This window comes from Carassius carassius, chromosome 15 (genome assembly GCF_963082965.1).
Source record: "Carassius carassius chromosome 15, fCarCar2.1, whole genome shotgun sequence".
In the NCBI taxonomy this organism is placed as follows: Eukaryota; Metazoa; Chordata; class Actinopteri; order Cypriniformes; family Cyprinidae; genus Carassius; species Carassius carassius.
Window position 1 is genome coordinate 33,283,724 of NC_081769.1, and position 17,573 is coordinate 33,301,296.

Here is a 17,573-nt window from a genome sequence, read left to right on the forward strand (position 1 = left end):
ATGTTATATTAGTTATGAACAAATATAAAGATGTAACTTTTTATATGGAACTCTATAACTCTTTATATTAAATGTGTGTTTTTACTCAATTGGTTCTCTATAGGGCTTATGTTTTTTGGAACAAAGCAGGAATTACGGTCTGTCTGAAATGAGCTCGTGAAGGAATATTGTAACGGGGCTCAATTACATTAAGCATGTTCTTAAAACATACGTTTTCCACTACAGAGTAAGGCGCTCGCTCACTCAGTACGCGCTGAAGGCTCGTTGCAAAATGGCTAATGCGTTTAACAGACCAGAAATAGAGGATCCTCCAATAACCAACAGGTCTGGTGTTTGGGTGCACTTTGGATTCCCTGTAAGCTATAATGGTGATGATAGAATCAATGGTAAATAGTAAGGTTTCATATCCACGGCTATAACGTAAATGTAGCCTACCAATCGCCGTGGTGATGTCTTTTGCCCTGTTTGAATCCGTTGGAAATGTCTGTCTAAATGCTGCGGGGATAGTTTGTTGCGTGTATGTTTCTCCTTTTTTCCGTCTTTTCCCAGATACTGACACACTAAGGTGATGTCGGTGTAAATGAGTTGACATGTTTCAAGTAATCCCGCTGGTGTTTTTTTTTTTTTTTGTATTCCCGCTGGTGTACCCTAGATGCGACATATCGTTGTTTTTTTTATCCACCACTCTCTTGCCATCACCATTATAGCTTACAGGGAATCCAAAGTGCACCCAAACACCAGACCTGTTGGTAATTGGAGGATCTTCTATTTCTGGTCTGTTTGGCCATTTTGCAACGAGCCTTCAGCGTGTATTACTGAGTGAGCGAGCGCCTGACTGAGTAGCCTAACATAAACATATAAGTTGGTGTTTTTTCCTTCTTCGGGGGTGTCAGGGGCGTTGCCTGTTACGTCGTTTGGGTTATTGGGCTACCTTGTTGAACGCATATCATTATATTTCACAATTTTTTTTATTTTCCAAATATAATTAATTAGTCCAAAGAACCGTTCGGTCCATAATGCGCACCGCGTACCGAACCCAAAGCCTCGTACCGAACGGTTCAATACGAATACGCGTATCGTTACACCCCTAATATATATATATATATATATATATAAATAAATATGGACATGTATATTCATATATACATATTGTATATATTTTAAAAATACCCCCAAACTAATATTTCTTTTTAAAAAATTACTAAAAAAACATTTTGCCAAAAAAAAACTATATTTAATTTAAAAAAAAAAATAGTTAAACAGTAAAAAAAAAAAAAAAAAAATTATTCTAAATGGCAATTAAAAAAAAACATTTTAAAACAATGATATTGCCAGAAAATACATGAATATAGTAAGAAAGATTATTTTATTTTAAATTATTTAAATGATATAAATATATAATATGGATGGATTATCTCGGTGAAGGAGAAGTGCTCACTAACACAGATTTAGACAGATTTGTGAACAATATTTGAGAGAAATAGGCCTTTTGTGTACATAGACAAAGTCTTAAATCAGCTCATGACAAATGGGGGCACAAACAAAAGTGTTTCGTTTATAACTTTTTTCAGTGTGTGTGTGTGTGTGTGTATATATATATATATGAAAATGCTTAAATTTATTTAGCCAGAAAATACATAAATATATCAATAAAGATTACTTTATTTTAAATAATTAAATAGTTTTTAAAAAATAATAATAAAAAAAAAAAGATTATGTAGCCAGAAAATACATCAGATATATCAATATATAAGATAGATTATAGATTACGACAGATTTTTACATTTTAAATAATTATTAAATGATTATTTCGAACAATGGTGTTTAAAAAAGCCACCTGTCACGGTCTCGTCTGGATGCAGCTCTCAGTCCTCCGCTCCTCCTCTCACGCTCACGGTCTCTGTTCCTCAAACGCTGCATGAGATCTGCACACACACAGACAACAGGAGCATCATGATTATCCTGGAAAAACATAACTATTTAGGGATTAGAATTAGTAAAACATTTACTGAAGATGAAAAAATATAAAATCAATTGAAATCACAGGACTAAAAACAGAAGGAAATGGTCACATACTGCTAGCCTGCATTCCCTTGCTAACGCTCTGTACGCAGTCCAGGTTGGGCAGCTTGTCGTTGGAGAGGAAGGCCTGTGCGATGGCCGTGTAAAAGCTCCGTGCCACTCCGCTGCCCTCTCCAGGTTCATCCTTGAAGGTCACTTTGACGCGGTGCACTGCCATTGGTGTCGTGGTGCAGCGACGGCCGAAGTGAGCGTTGATCTGCCGCATGGTCTGCTGGATGAGCTGCTCTCGGTCCCGGTCCACCTCCAGAGCCAGATCACGAGACTGCAGGTTCCTCAGCTTCTCCATCTCACGCCGAAACTTAGACTCCTTCACCTCGAAACCACCCAGTTCAGTCAGGATCTGCAGCGTTCAAAACAGAGGTTTAGCACTCGTGGTGCAACGGATCACAAAACTCACCATTCGGATCATATATTGTGACTCATGGATTTTTCAGATCAGCAAAAAAATTTGCTTTTCATTTGTTAATAAAAGCCAACTTTACATACTTCTATGCCCAGCAGAAAGTACTAGCTTAACTAACAAAGTCATTAATAAAACAAGAACAGTTACTAGTATAGATGAATACAATATAAAGTTACAAATGAAGTCCGTAACAGGTGCAGAAGTGTAAAACACCACGCATAATGCATAAGTTTAATACAGATTAATCTTTGTTAAGACTGGGTGTCCTAGAATACTTTCCAAAACGGGAATTTAACTTTAGGGACAAAATAGTTGAGTCCAATTCAACTTCTCTTTTTGAATGGTCTGAAATTGCTTTAATGTGTTTTTTTGGCGAGAGATGAAACGTGCAAATGATAACCTTTCACTCTGATCTGAGAACGGCTAATCTGAGAACAACATGCATGCCGAACGGTGGGATCTGGTCTCTACAGATCATCTATTATCACCGGGAATATAATGCAGATAAAGTACTTCCTCTCAAGACACTGCAAAAATGAGCTATACTCACAGATCCTGGTTCTGCTCCGACGTCCTCCATGAAGACCCGTCCGAACAGCTCCAGGGAAAGCCGCCAGCGGCCCAGCAGCATGTCGTGAGAGATCACCATCCCCATAAAGCTACAGTGAGGACTGGAGGAGACCGACGAGATGAGTCACTAAAGAAGTCATTCGCAGCTGTTTTATTGAATCTGTGAGTGTGTTAACTCACATGAACGTGGGAAGCGGCGGGCCGTCGCTCTCGGTCAAACCGATCTCAGCGAGCAGGCTGCTCTTTAACTGAGCCGCCAGATCATGAGGCGAAGGGCCGGGTTTAGACGCATCCATGACCTGCTCTGCAGCCGTCTGCCCCTCACCAACCCTCTGACGAGACTCCATCCTCATCACGTTCTTCATGTTCGCCGAATACGACATCTTTGTGGGTAGAATCTGGGATGAGAATTATCCGTAGTAAAATATTGTAAAAAATATTGTTTTATTGCTGTTGAGAATTGCTCAGAGAAGCATTTTGGACCGCACTGAGAACCTAATTTTATATAAAACTTTATTTAAAATAAAATAATAAAAATAACTAATTTAAAAATAAAAATAGATACATTAAAGAGAAATAAACTAAACTAAATTAAAAAAAGAATAAAAAGACGACAGATTAAAAAAAAGCATATGAAAGGTGATAAATGAATAAGATAAATTAAATTAAAAATGTAAAAAAATATATAAGATTACGAGATTAAAGTCGAAATGTTTCGAGAATAAAGTCGAAATGTTTTGAGAATAGTCAAAATATTACGAGAATAAAGTAAAAATGTTTGCGAGAATAAAGTCGAAAGGTTTCGAGAATAAAGTCAAAATGTTTAAAGAATAGTCAAAATATTACGAGAATAAAGTCGAAATGTTTCGAGAATAAAGTCAAGATGTTTAAAGAATAGTCAAAATATTACGAGAATAAAGTCACAATTTTTACGAGAATAAAGTCGCAATGTTTACGAGAATAAAGTCGCAATGTTTACGAGAATAAAGTCGAAATGTTACGAGAATAAAGTCGAAATGTTTGCGAGAATAAAGTCAAAATGTTTAAAGAATAGTCAAAATGTTACGAGAATAAAGTCGAAATGTTTCGAGAATAAAGTCAAAATGTTTAAAGAATAGTCAAAATATTACGAGAATAAAGTCACAATTTTTACGAGAATAAAGTCGCAATGTTTACGAGAATAAAGTCGAAATGTTACGAGAATAAAGTCGAAATGTTGCGAGAATAAAGTCAAAATATTACAAGAATAAAGTCTAAATGTTTGGAGAATAAAATCTAAATTTTTCGAGAATAAAGTCGAAATATTACGAGAATAGTCTAAATGTTTAGAGAATAAAGTTTCAATGTTTTGAAAATAAAGTCGATATGAAATATTATTTCCAAGCATAGCTGTCCCCACGAGTATGACATGATTTTTGCTAATAGTCCCACATACAGCTGTAGCGTATTAAATAAGAAAGCTACAGTGCCCCCTGAAGGAATGTCGATTGGGTGTGTGAGCTGATGTTAAGATAAAAAGTTTTTCCTGTTCAGTCTGTTAATAAATACCATATTCATGATATTAAGCTGTTTTCGCGAGTCCTTAAAACGGACTCTTCCTCATCCCAGTAAGATGCTGCTGCCGCTCGGACGCAACAATATTCAAATCAATTTTGGTGGCCTGTAACTTCGACTTAATTCGCAAAAACATTTCGACTTTATTCTCGTAATCTTAGATTCTTTTTTTTTTTTTTTTTACAGTGGCACAAAAATGCCGTCGTATAAACCGGATTAAAATTAATGCAAAAAAAATTACAAAAAAAAGTTAAACAAATATAAAAACGGATTATATTAAAGTATAGAATATAAAAAATAAAAATAGCTTTTTCTAAATGTGAATTCAGCTAAATTTATCTTAAAAGGATTATTTTTCTGACAAAATGAATACATAATATTTATTTGAATAAATACTTAAAAACTGAAATCAAATTTTAAAAAAAACTACATTAGCTTGACATGCCACTTAAGAGGATAATCTGTCTGACAATTTTTTTTACATTTACTTCAAATCACTTTGTAAAAATGGGAAAGGCACCAGCAAAAATGTGAGACCCATGTTAACCTGCAAGCAATTCATGTCCACACTCAGATCCGTGAGGCCTTTACTGGCCATGTACGAAGACGAATACAGACCCTGACTTGGCCGTCCAAACAAGTCCTCTTTTCTGGCATTGGGCTGTGAGATGAAGAAAAACAGAAGTGTTAAAGAGATACAACCCTCTGGAATAACCTCTAATAGAGGAAAGGGCATCTCTGACCTGCAGGAGATGTGGCTGGTCAGCCAGAGGAATGGCCTCGGCGAGGGGCACTTCGAAAGGATTGGGAGGGATACATCCCAGGAAGGTCATGGAGTCCGAGCGGCGGAAAAATGGATGGTGCTGTCCGGTCTCAGCAGGGAGCGACTCCTCATCCTTGTCCTGCAGGGTGGAGCCTGTGGAGTAACAGAGCAATCATCTGAACCTGCGAGTTTCACTTCAGCTTGTGAGGAGCGTGCAGAGTGTGAACTGAAACAACTACAACAACAAAAATACAAATACTCACTCTGATTGGTGTCCTCGTCGTTCTCGTGCTCAGAGTCCTCATTGTCCAGACCCAGCTCCAGCAGCTCACGATTTCTGAAATAGGATGAAAAAAGTATTTAGAAATCAAAACAGAGATAGACAGCTCTGGGCAATAAGTGCTATTCAAGTATCACTGAAATATTCAGTTTTTATTGTTTTTGAATCAGTTTGTATTTTTATATTATGGAATCCCATTTAAATTTGATCTAGTCTTTGTTGTCATTTTTAGTATTAGTCTTCTTTTATGTCTATAGTTATTATTTTAGCTTTATTTTATTGTATTACGTCAAGTTAAACTAAATTTAAAAGTGAAATGCGGCCTCTGAAACTAGCTGAAAATTTTTTTTAATGTATGTTTTAAGTAATGAATTTTTTTGTTTGTTTTATAACTTATAGTAACCCTGCAATATAAAAAAAGCAAAAATAAAAGACAACAATAAAATGAGTTTTAAATAAAAAATATAAATAAAAAATAATTATAATATAAATAAAACAAGCCGACTATTGTAAACCAGTTTACTCTTAAACCAGTAAAAAAAAATTAAAAAAATTATATCTCAAATATATTTTTTCTCAATTGTTAACAAATAATTTCATTAAATTAGAACCAATATTAAATTAAAAAAACTACTAAAATGACTAAAAAAGGAAATTCTTAAAATAAAAGCGAATTCAAAGTATTTAAATCTAGTAATAAATTAAATATTATACATAAAATATCCCTGTCAAATATCAACAAAAAAGGCTAAAACATTTCTTTAAGACATTAATTATCCACACTAAAAGTAACTGCACATATTAGCACTTAAGAACATGATTTTAGTAGTTTACCTCTTCCTGTCAATCTGAGTGGTGTCGAGGGTCGTCTGCAGATTCATGGCTTTAATCCAGTAGATGAGGGCCTGGAAGACGTACGCCACGTGTTTGAGCGAACACACATCCAGCACAGGAAGAACGTCTGAATGCTCGTCATTATGGGAACGCATCAGAGACAGAGCGTAGTTCAGGAAGTCTCCTCGAGCCGACATCATCCCCTGACGAGCCGTCAGAAGTGTTGCAGCGCGTCTGGAACACAGAGAACAAAATTCATTTATAATCAAGTGCTGCAGGAATTGTATGTTTTTGTAGACCAAAACCCGTAAAGGAGTTCGCTTCTTAGCGCTTCCAGTTAAAGGTGCCATGTGCAAAAATTGAGGTAAAAATATCCAAAAAATGACCTACACGCATCAAAAGAATGAGAAGAAATAAGGGCGATGATGTCATTAAAAAAATGTCAAGTTATAGTGCTGCAGAGATATCAATCTTAATTAGCATTAGCATTACTAGCCCCGGCCCGACAGGTGTCGTAATACCAGTTTCGGCCATGGGAGGCGGGCGTACTTGAACCTGATGTCAATCGTGTGGAAAGTACAGCCCACTACTTCATTTCAGTTCAGGGAAGAGAGCGGAAGGATGACTTAAGCCCTTGGCAAAAGACCACCACCCGCTACAGGGAAACAACCGCGATCGGAATCACAAATCAAATCCGATAAGAAAAGGAGCCGAGCCAGAGTAAACATCGGCACTGCTTTCAATCGCTGGAGACAACTGATGGACCTGAAAGAAATGAGGTTCGACACCGAACTTGCAACATTTCTTTTGGATTGGTAAGTTAGTTGCTGTTAGTATTTCGCTACAAGTTTGTTTTATATGTTTGTGCATTTATTTCGGGAAGTTATAACATAGGAATGTATCGAAGGCTGTTCGATAAACGTGCTAATGTTAGCGATGGCTAACCGTAGCTGCGTTTGATAGCTAGCTATAACCTACCCATTTTTTTATATCATAACTAACCTGCTCTGTCTAGTCTGTTGGTCTCCGTGTCCTCTTTGCTTCGTGGTTTTTCTGTACGTGAGAAAATTGATGTGTGGTGGAAAGCGTGTGAAAAGAGTCAATTGCGTGTGTCTCACGGTGAATGCTTGAGAGTTGGCAGCTCTGGTTACGTTGGTTGGCGCTAGCTTGGTCAACAATGATGTTGACAGAATGCGGTTTCAGAATTTAATTCAAATAATGTGTATATACAACTCAAAATGTAATATGAACAAAACGAATAGGAACATATTCACTGGTAAAGGTGAAGGGGAGTAGCTTGAAGATGTCATGTTTCAAAATCACTTGACATCACCCAACGTTCCTCTGGAGGCAAAACGTCCTCTTAGGCTTCAGCTATGGCTGTAGGGTTGTTGTGAAGGTAGGGGCGGAGCATAGAGACTATGCCGTTTCTCGTTTGTTACTCTAGAGTAGACCAATTCACTTTATTGAGGCATACTGCCCCCATCTGGTATGGAATGTGGAGTATGACTTGATTTTCTTGCCAGACATGACAGATGGCACCTTTAAATCATCCCAAAGTCACTGTTTTTTATTGAATGGGTTTTTTGGTTGAAAGACTGAAATAAGATCTGTGGAGAACACAATCTTATGATATTTCACATTTTATTCTACAACAAAATACTTCACAGGAAAATAAAAATCCTAATTGAAGTTAAAGCCAAATAATCTATATCTATATATACATATATACATACATATATATATATATATAAACTAAAATAAAACAAAAATGAAACCAAATAAGACAAAAAAATTAATAAAAATAAAAAAACTATCAGTATTTAAAAAAACTAACTTAAAATAACCAAAAAATGTAAACTAAATTAAATAAAATAGACTAAACAACTAAAATACAAATGAAACCAAAGACGACAAAAAAACTAGAAAAAGTAAAAAAAATAAAAAAAATAAAGCTCAAATTATTATTATTTTTATGTCTGCTGGTGTGAACAAGTTGCTAAATAGCACTACAGAGGTTGTCATCCTATTGGGTTTTTGTTGAGGGAATCACAGAAATGAGAAAACGGAGGGCGGATTTTTCATCAAATTTTAACTTACCTGCGTCCTTCAAGGGTGCGGAGACTGGCCTCCTCTCGCGGCGTCATGCGCTCCCTGCGGCCGGTGTGCTGTGAAGCGTGCAGCGGGTGACTCGGGTGTCCAGGATCCCCGGCTGAGGACAGAGCAGAGCCGTAACGCAGCTGCGCTTCAGTCGAATCCATGATGGACACCATCCAGTTCCAGGTGGGGATCAACTTATCCTCTACGAAGTTCTGCAAAAAGGAAAACAGAGGTTTCAGACTCTCTCTGTGTGTGTGTCTGCATTAATCTAAGCAGTGCATTAATAAGGAACGGTGATTCAACTGACTTGGAGCTACCTGTGCATTAAACGGTTTTAGCCAATCAGAAACGAGTATTCAGACAGACCATGGTATAATTCTCAATTCTGACCTGCAGACTGACGGCGTCCTGATAGGTGAGTTTGACGGCAGCGGGGTACTGCGTGTAGACCAGGTGGTTGTATTTGGGGATGAGGCTCATGAGGTCAGAGATCTGGCGGATGACGATGCTGTAGGCTCGAGCCAGGCTGCTGGCGGAGGTCAGGTAGCTGCTGGAGTTACTGGCCTCAAGGGCTGCTGCTGCGGCTGCTGCACTGGTGCTGATGGCACTGCTGCGGCGCAGGTTTGAAGGATCGATGTAGATGAGGCCTGTGGAGCTCGCTGGAGGGAGACGGCACAATTAATGCCACTATTAATAAATGACTTCTCATATTTTCCATTAGTTGTTTTTATCAACTGAAAAAATGTTGTAAATTATGGTGCATAAGTTTGTATTTGTAAGTTTGGAAGATGGCCATGTATCTTTTCAAGTAGAAAAAAGCTAAATTTTTAAATCAAATCAAATCAAATTTTATGCACAAATAAATAAAAGATGATAATTTTTATTTTAAATTAATTAATTTAGGTTTGGTGTTTATAATGAATAATGTTTATATCAAATGCCACTATAATTTATGTTTATTTTATATGAACTTTTTTTTTGTTGTATATCATGTAAATGTTTTGTTGTGGAGTGACGGCAACTAAAATGCATGGTCATAGTGTTTATAATGTTTGTGAACATTATATATATGATTTTATTTCCTGGAACTTTACATCATTTCTGAATGCAATCTTAAAACTTTGACATGTACACTAATAAGACTTATCTGTGTTTTATTTAGTTTCTTTCAACAATGCAATTTTGAGTTGGTGTGACTAGGGCTGGGCAAAAATAATTTATTTTTATTAATTCACCATTTGTAAACTGAGAAATATCAATAGGATTTGTATTAAAACTTTATTCACTGAATGTAATAAAATAATTGAGAATCAAATCGAGAGCTTGCAAATCTAAATCGAATCGGGACATCTGAATCAATACCCAGCCCTAGATGTGACATAGTCGGGAGTGACTTGTTTTGATTATTTGTTGTGGACAGGTGGAGTGAGATACTGACCAGCAGGTGTGGATGAGCTGGACGGGGCGCCACCGGAGGAACGCTGGCTGGGTGTCGTGCGTACGGCCCACTGCATGGACCGCGGCGCCTGGGCCGCACTGTTAGCATGCGCTGAGCCCGTGGTTCTCTCTAGAGGCTCGTCCAACAGGAAAGTCTCCTGATCCACATCATCACTCTGACTGCTGCTGCTGTCCGAGTCACTGGAGTCATTCGACTGGGAGTCGTCCTCTGAGAAGAAAGCAGGAACGCTGCTGGCACCTTCAGGAAAAAACAGAGTGGAAGGTTTAAAGGTGAAGAGTTTGTTTTTCTGCACCATAGTGGCATCAAACAATTACAACAGAGTTGGTTTGAGTGACATGTGCTCAGCCAATGGTGTGAGTTTTGGGCGGGGCTACCTGTTTGTTTGACCTATTGCAAATGGGAGGAGTCACAAAAATATTTGAAAATACATTTTTTGCTAATTTATTTGATGACACTCCAGGTATAGGAATGAAACATTTTTGTCCCTCTTTGTTTTTTTTTTTAATAAAATGAAAAATATATTGAGTAAATTAATCAAAAGTAAAAAAAAAAAAAATCCAGATTTGTGGACCACAAAACCAATCATAAGGGTCGATTTTGTGAAGTTTGTGAATTTGAAAATATGAATAAATAATATTTCTATTGATGTATGGTTTGTAATAATTGGAGACAACTATTTGAAAATCTGGAATCTGAGTGCAAAAAAAAAAAATCTAAATAGAGAAAATGCATATTACTAAACAAAAATTAAGTTTAGGTATATTTACAGTAGGAATGTAACAAAATATCTTTATTGAACATGATCTTTACTTAATATCCTAACGATTTTTGGAATAAAAGAGAAAACGATCGATACAATGATTTATAAATAAAGAGAAGAATGTATTGTTGGCTATTGCTACAAATACACCTGTGCAACTTATGACTGCTTTTGTGCTCCAGGGTCAAACTTAGACACACTAGTTAGACTAGTATAGACTGGTTAGTCTGTAATTTCTGCCAATATTAGATAAACAAAATGCACCCAATTTGCTAGAATAAAAAAAAATACAAAATAGACTGTTTGACCCAAAAATATAATTCTACAATTGCCACAGGAACAAATTCAAAACATAATGCATTTATAGCTTCCTGTATGCTCAGCAGGTCATGTGGAGAGCAAAACAAAACAGGAGGGAGCAGCACAATTCCAGTAATTTCTGTAACTCTGATGAAGTGATGCACCTGCTTCAGATCCAGCGGTGGCTGCGGTCACAACGCTCCTGCGGCCGCTGGCATTATCCTGATTGCTGTGATTACTCTCGCTGTCACTCTCAGTCTCAGCAGCAGCCAACAGATCCAGCTCCATGTCACTCCCTGTGAGAAACAGATTAGCAATTATTTGTGACCTCAGAATTATTTATAGAAGAAACGGTTGGCTTCTAGACAAAAGGACAATGAGCAACAGTGTTTCTAACACATTTGTGTTTTTATGGTAATACCGAAAATTCTGAATAGTGCAGAAGGAAATGCAATATGGGCAAAAATATTACCACAGTATTTTTTTTTACCATATTATTCGATATCGATATTTATCGCGATATTCATTTCATACCATTAACGGGAAGGAAATACATCTCTCATGTTGGTTAGATACAAAGAATGAATGTAAATATAAGTTGTCTGTTTACAAGTGAAATCAACACTGTAGGCTAATAATTTAGGGCCCAATGAAATCAAACCATTTTTTCACCAACAAATTCCTTTTTTTCATTTTATTTTTTATTTTTGGGATTCTGTGTTGTATTACTTACCACAATTGTATCATTGATAATTGTCTAATTAAACATTAATAAAAATTAAACAAATTAATCAACCTTTTAAATTACTAATTAAAATAAAACAATTCACAAAACATTTTTATTTTTGGTGAAATAAGATGCTGCAAAACAGAACTTGAACATCACAAATTAATTGACAATATCTTGGGTTGCATGATATTCCTTTTTTTAATAATTTATTTATTTATGTATTTATGAGGAGGACTACGTTTAACTATTAAAAAAGGTCTTACTATTCTCGTCACATTTTCTTCAAATGAAACCAAGCTATTTCTTTGTAAGACCTTTAGGTTTTCCAGATAAATATTGATTACATGTATTCTAAGAACATAAATATGAGATGAAACAAATTTCTGTCTCTCATTGGCAAGTCCTGTAAAGCGTATAGTCTCTGTAATCTTGTGTTTACCATCTTCATCGTGCTCATCATGCTGCCCTTCGACCTCTGCGTTCTCCTCGCCCTGCTCCTCCTGGTCATCATGATGATCCTCCTCACCTGCAACACCCTCCACCACCTCCACCTGAACAGGTGAACATCCAGGAGCATTTAGACAAAGAGCTTCAGGCGAAACACACAAGTGATAGAACTAACAATATAGCATCGCACCTCTTCTACGTCAGCAGAAACGATATCATCCTGCTCCTCGTCGCGGCCTCGGGCCGTTTGGGACTGACTGCTGCGGCGGGGCTGAGGGTTTCTGATGATGTAAGAAGAGGCTGACTGACTGGAGCTGAGAGGCATAAGACAGCAGACAATACCTGCATTAATGACAACTGAGTGCTCGGAAATAGCTTCAGTGAGCTGAGCCCTAAAATATTTTAAATCGGGTAAAATAAGAGTCCAGTATTTATTTATTTTTTGATCTGACATTTTTATCCAGGAAAGCACAAATGACTGAAAACATCATGTAAATTTACTGGTTAAAAAGAGAAAAGAAACCATGAAGAAGATTCTGCTCTTAAAATTTCTGATTGTGGTTATAATTATTTTAATTTAGTTACAAATCTATTGCAGGGCATATTTCGCTATTTTGCGATTAACTTTCTCAGTTGGTCACACAAACACGTGATTTGGTCGCAATCTTTTTTTTTTTTTTTTTTTAATGCATGCTGATTAACTTCTATCATAGTTTACGGTTATATGGAAATGAAAGTGGTTAACATTAAACCCGTTCTTTTTCATCAGTACTATTATTCCTCTTTTGCTGTGTTATAAGCTGGGCTTTGGATGTTTTCGATTTCGAGATCTGGTCACGCTTTACAAGAAAAGATAATTGTCTGTTTTGCTTACATCTACACACCTTTCACTTTTCAAGACTAAAACAAAAGATGGATTCATTGTTATGCTTAATTAAAAAGCACAACAACAATAAAATGGAAAGATACAATGGAAAATCTTACAAAAGGTTTATATACAAAAATTAATCAAATGAGTCATGGCATAAACCACATGCTGTATTTTATACAGCCTAAAAAATTACAGAACATTCAGCAAACACAAAGGAATAAAAAAAAAAATAATAATAAAAGAGCCTCCATGGCGAAACAAGAGAAAAACAGCAAAGATAAAAAGCTTTTCGAATGGAATTGAAAACTTGCTTGTGTGCTTGCAATTGAAAACTGTGCTTGCATGCATTTTTTTTACAACAGAATACCAACTAGGGATGGGCGTTTTCCGCAAATATCACATTCGAATATTTGAGCTCACAAAAAACGAATATTCGAATATTCGTTTATTTAAATTAAGTTTAATGAGACCGACGTTATTTTTCAGCAACATTTATTGTTTCCGTCATTTTGAACAAGCTTACACACAATAAGCTTTAACATCACACATCGTGTTTTGTAGCTGAAAACCTTTAACAATGCGTGCAAACAAACAAAAGTACAGATTAAGCAAAAAAAAAAAAAAAAAAATTAACAAAGAAAAAAGAAAAAGTTAAAGAAAAAACGTAAAGCAGCCTGCAGCAATTAGGCTATTGTAGAACGTAGCCTACACTTAACTTTGAAACTGTCAGCAAATCTTTTTTGCTTTTTTTTTTCAATTGTTTTACATGTTCTTGTTAAGAAACACAGGCATGTAAACATGATCAGGGGAAAGTCGGCTCCTTAGTCTGTTAACAATAAGGCCGGCCGCGGAGAAAACGCACTCTGACGGCACAGACGTTGGCGGGACTCACTTCTCTCATGTTTACATCAAGTAACCGGAGATGTTTGTGCCGAGGGTCTAGGGCAGACGCGAGAAGAGGAGTTTTCACTGCATTCTCCAAGTTAGCGGTGTTTATTCGTTGCTTGAGAGATGCCGCAACAATGTTCTTGAATTCGGTCACTTTCTGTGATTCTCCACGGCATATTTGAAGTAGGAAGACCGCAGTTCTCAGAGGCCGTTCACATATCGCGTCTCAAGTTCGTTATTACCAAAGTAGGCGCGCGGTATGCCTGCGCGCTCATAATGGAAGCGATGCGGTCGCGATACGCACGCGGTGCGACGTGCCCGTTTTTTCCAAGCGCGTCCGCACCGCATCGAGTTAAAAACATCTCAACTTTTCAGAGAGCCGCAAGCAAACCGCGGGTCATGTGACAAGAACTAACCAATCAGCTTCATCCTTTCCCTTAACAACGTTCAGCCAAGATGAAGGAACAGCTGATCATAGCTGTATATGGATTGCCATTTTGAAATAAATTTAGTAGCAGAGCTACTGAAAGCGATTTTTTGGGCTGCAAATCCATTTATCCTTTGCTGAAATTTCTGCATCTTCATGGAGAGAGCGCGTCATTGTTGCTTAGCAACGGCAGACGCCTCAGGGGCGCTTCTGCCTGAGCGCTTTGGAAAGACTGAGAAAGCGGCGTGCCTAGCTTTTTCCATGCGTTTTTAGGCGCGATATGTGAACGGCCCCTTATTCATTCATTAATTATTTTTTGCTTGCATACATCTTCAAATATGCCGTGGAGAATCACAGAAAGTGACCAAATTCGGTTTAATTGAGAACTTTTTTTTAAATTCTAAATTCAAATATCATTTTTATTTATCGAATAATTAGAGAAGAACGAATATTCGAATGTTCGACTATCCGTGCACACCCCTAATACCAACATGTTCACCTTCTTTGGTTTAAGAAGCGATCTTTTACTTTGCCATTTCTGTTGCATATGACAAATGGCAAATGTAGTGTTCATAAATCGCACCAATGTGACCACACACAAAATTGAGTTAATTTGCTTTGAAGCTTTGAAATTAAACCTTGTGATTGTAGCAGACGTACCAGAGGAAACCTACATGCTACAGGTATATTTTCGGTCGACTCACCTGCTGGACTGATCTGGAGAGGGTCTTGGCGGCAGCGGCTCCACAGAGAAGAGCTCCTCGCTGCCCTGTACGGCGTCGATGCTGGTGCTGGCCAGAGTGAAGGGCGCTGTAGGGCGAGCGATGCCCATCCGCACCGGCACGATCAGAGACTCAGCCACATTGCAGAGCTCCTCCACTGCGTACGGCAACAGAGCCTGGAAAACACGCCTGCACTTCCCGATGGGCTGCGGGATGAAGTTACTGAAGGAAAAACAAAAGCGAGAGATCGTGAGCATGAGCAATGTGATTGATATTTATTTTATCTATTAACATTAAACATGAAAGACAACCATATTAGCGTGTTTTGCATAAAGGTCATTTCCATGTCAAATCAACCAATCTCAAATTTTTGATTTTGCTGATATGTTTTCTTAAGACAAACAGACATGTATAGTGATGAAAGTCAAAATATTAGATATATGGATGGATGAGTAATCCACTGTTTTGTAGATGGTGGTCAAAATGGCAATTTTCACCAGAGATTCAGAGCCAAATTATAAGGGAGTAAAAATTTGTTTAGAAAGATGCCAGCATCATAATGTCATTTTTACACAGAAATTAGCAGGTCTGTTAGTAAAATCTGTTATGTGCAAATGGTGACCATTCAAAAATGGGGAAAACGCACTTTTCAAGTTTTTCCTCCAAAGATTGCATGCTTTCATTTAAACTTTCATTTTGGTATCTTCATTTTTAAGGCCCTATCTGGTTTGGTTCCTGAGATGTTGGAATTTCAATATGGCTCCAAGAAAAAAAAAAATGGAATGAATGGTCACCCTTTTCTATTCTCATAAGTATGACAGCACATACTTTTTCTTCTTGGAAGATGCCATCTCCACACTGAGAATGACAAACACTCGGGCCACAGAGCGCAGGAACCTGCGTGTGACGACGATGGCCTCCTCCCTGCGGCCTGGAGTGTATTTATTCTGCAGCTCCTTCACCAAGGTCCCCAACAGAGTGTCAATAAACTGGAGATCAACAAGAACAAGAGGAGACAGTTGGCAAAACTACTGCTATTACACTGAAAAAATCATGTAGATATAAACAAACATAGCCTGCTATTTTTCAGCACCCTTTTATCCCTTCCTGCATTATCAACTGGCGATCTCTCAAGTCAAATGGAGTCACCAGGCTGTACCAGTTATCTAAGGCAAACACACCACATAAATGTTAATTTAAAGAGATTTGGCTACAAAATGATCACTTCAAAACAGAGTGTTAAAAGTAGATGACAGAAAAGCAAAAGCTAAACGAATGAATGGTGAACTTAATGTCAAACAGAAAAAATCCTTGGGAGTGTTTAACCCCCCTGAAAGCATAAACACCATAAATTAATTTCTGTAGAAATAGTACAGAAAAATATCAAAGTGCATTTAATAGGTAAAAGCAATAAAAAGAAAAAAAGTAGTGTTTATATGCGTTTAACTTGAAAAAGTAAATAAAGTTTGCAAATGGATAGGTGTGAAATGCTGTCTTTGGCTGTTTTTTTCTACTCTGTGCTAAGCACAACAGCAGCCTGTTTTTTTTGTTAATAACAGGTCATTGAAATTCAGCTTTTTAGTCAGTGAAAGTCAGGGAATTTGACATTTGGCTCAGAGTGGGAACCCTGAAAATAATGAAATATTCATTTATGTAAAAGCACAACTCCAGTTTCTTTGACTCACAGTGATGTCTGGTGCACATTTGACGATGAGGCAATGTGTGAAACAGTCCAGCCTGATGGTGCCGCTCTGCTGGTTCAGGTACATCTGCTCCTCTGGCAAAAGGTGAGCGATTCTGCTGCTGGCACTTAGTCTGAAAAAAAGTGACGTGACATTCAGCCAAGTATGGTGACCCATACTCAGAATTCGTGCTCTGCATTTAACCCATCCGAAGTGCACACACACACAGAGCAGTGAACACACTAACACACTGTGAACACACACACGGAGCAGTGGGCAGCCATTTATGCTGCGGCGCCCAGGGAGGCACCTAAGTCATGGTATTGCAGGTGGAGAGAGAACTGTACATGCACTCCCCCACCCACAATTCCTGCCGGCCCGAGACTCGAACTCACAACCCTTCGATTGCAAGTCCGACTCTCTAACCATTAGGCCACGACTTCCCCAATAAAACAATACGACACGTTATGACCGATAAAATGTCTTGAAAGTTGAATATGAAATTTGCCAGTGTTCAATGTTCTACTCACGGGTCTTTGTTTTCTTGATAGCCAAACATTATCATGGACTTCAGCGCGTTCCAGTCCTGCAACACACGCTCTAGAGCCAGCTGAGCAAAGCGAGGAGGCTCCAGGTCATGATCCGGCATATCAGAGTCTGAGAGAGAGACAGACACACATTAAAGAACACTAAACAAAACA

At 37.6% G+C, this 17,573-nt stretch overlaps 1 protein-coding gene across 6 annotated transcripts in view; it reads right to left on the reverse strand.

Moving 5' to 3' along the window:
* LOC132158928 (E3 ubiquitin-protein ligase UBR5-like) overlaps nt 1–17,573 on the reverse strand; it is a 59,019-nt gene that overhangs the window by 6,343 nt on the left and 35,103 nt on the right. For 4 of the 6 annotated variants that reach the window (XM_059568560.1, XM_059568558.1, XM_059568557.1 and 1 more), the window contains exons 31-48: nt 17,403–17,529; nt 16,876–17,005; nt 16,019–16,179; nt 15,173–15,412; nt 12,473–12,596; nt 12,275–12,386; nt 11,270–11,401; nt 10,025–10,282; nt 8,977–9,245; nt 8,587–8,798; nt 6,487–6,720; nt 5,636–5,709; nt 5,353–5,525; nt 5,157–5,270; nt 3,236–3,453; nt 3,036–3,156; nt 2,077–2,422; nt 1,838–1,925 (exon numbers count right to left, since the gene is read on the reverse strand). In XM_059568560.1, coding sequence (XP_059424543.1) covers nt 1,838–1,925; nt 2,077–2,422; nt 3,036–3,156; nt 3,236–3,453; nt 5,157–5,270; nt 5,353–5,525; nt 5,636–5,709; nt 6,487–6,720; nt 8,587–8,798; nt 8,977–9,245; nt 10,025–10,282; nt 11,270–11,401; nt 12,275–12,386; nt 12,473–12,596; nt 15,173–15,412; nt 16,019–16,179; nt 16,876–17,005; nt 17,403–17,529 — 3,133 coding nt within the window. The remainder of the gene's footprint in view (nt 1–1,837; nt 1,926–2,076; nt 2,423–3,035; nt 3,157–3,235; nt 3,454–5,156; nt 5,271–5,352; nt 5,526–5,635; nt 5,710–6,486; nt 6,721–8,586; nt 8,799–8,976; nt 9,246–10,024; nt 10,283–11,269; nt 11,402–12,274; nt 12,387–12,472; nt 12,597–15,172; nt 15,413–16,018; nt 16,180–16,875; nt 17,006–17,402; nt 17,530–17,573) is intronic. The other 2 variants (XM_059568561.1, XM_059568559.1) reach the window with 2 other exon arrangements.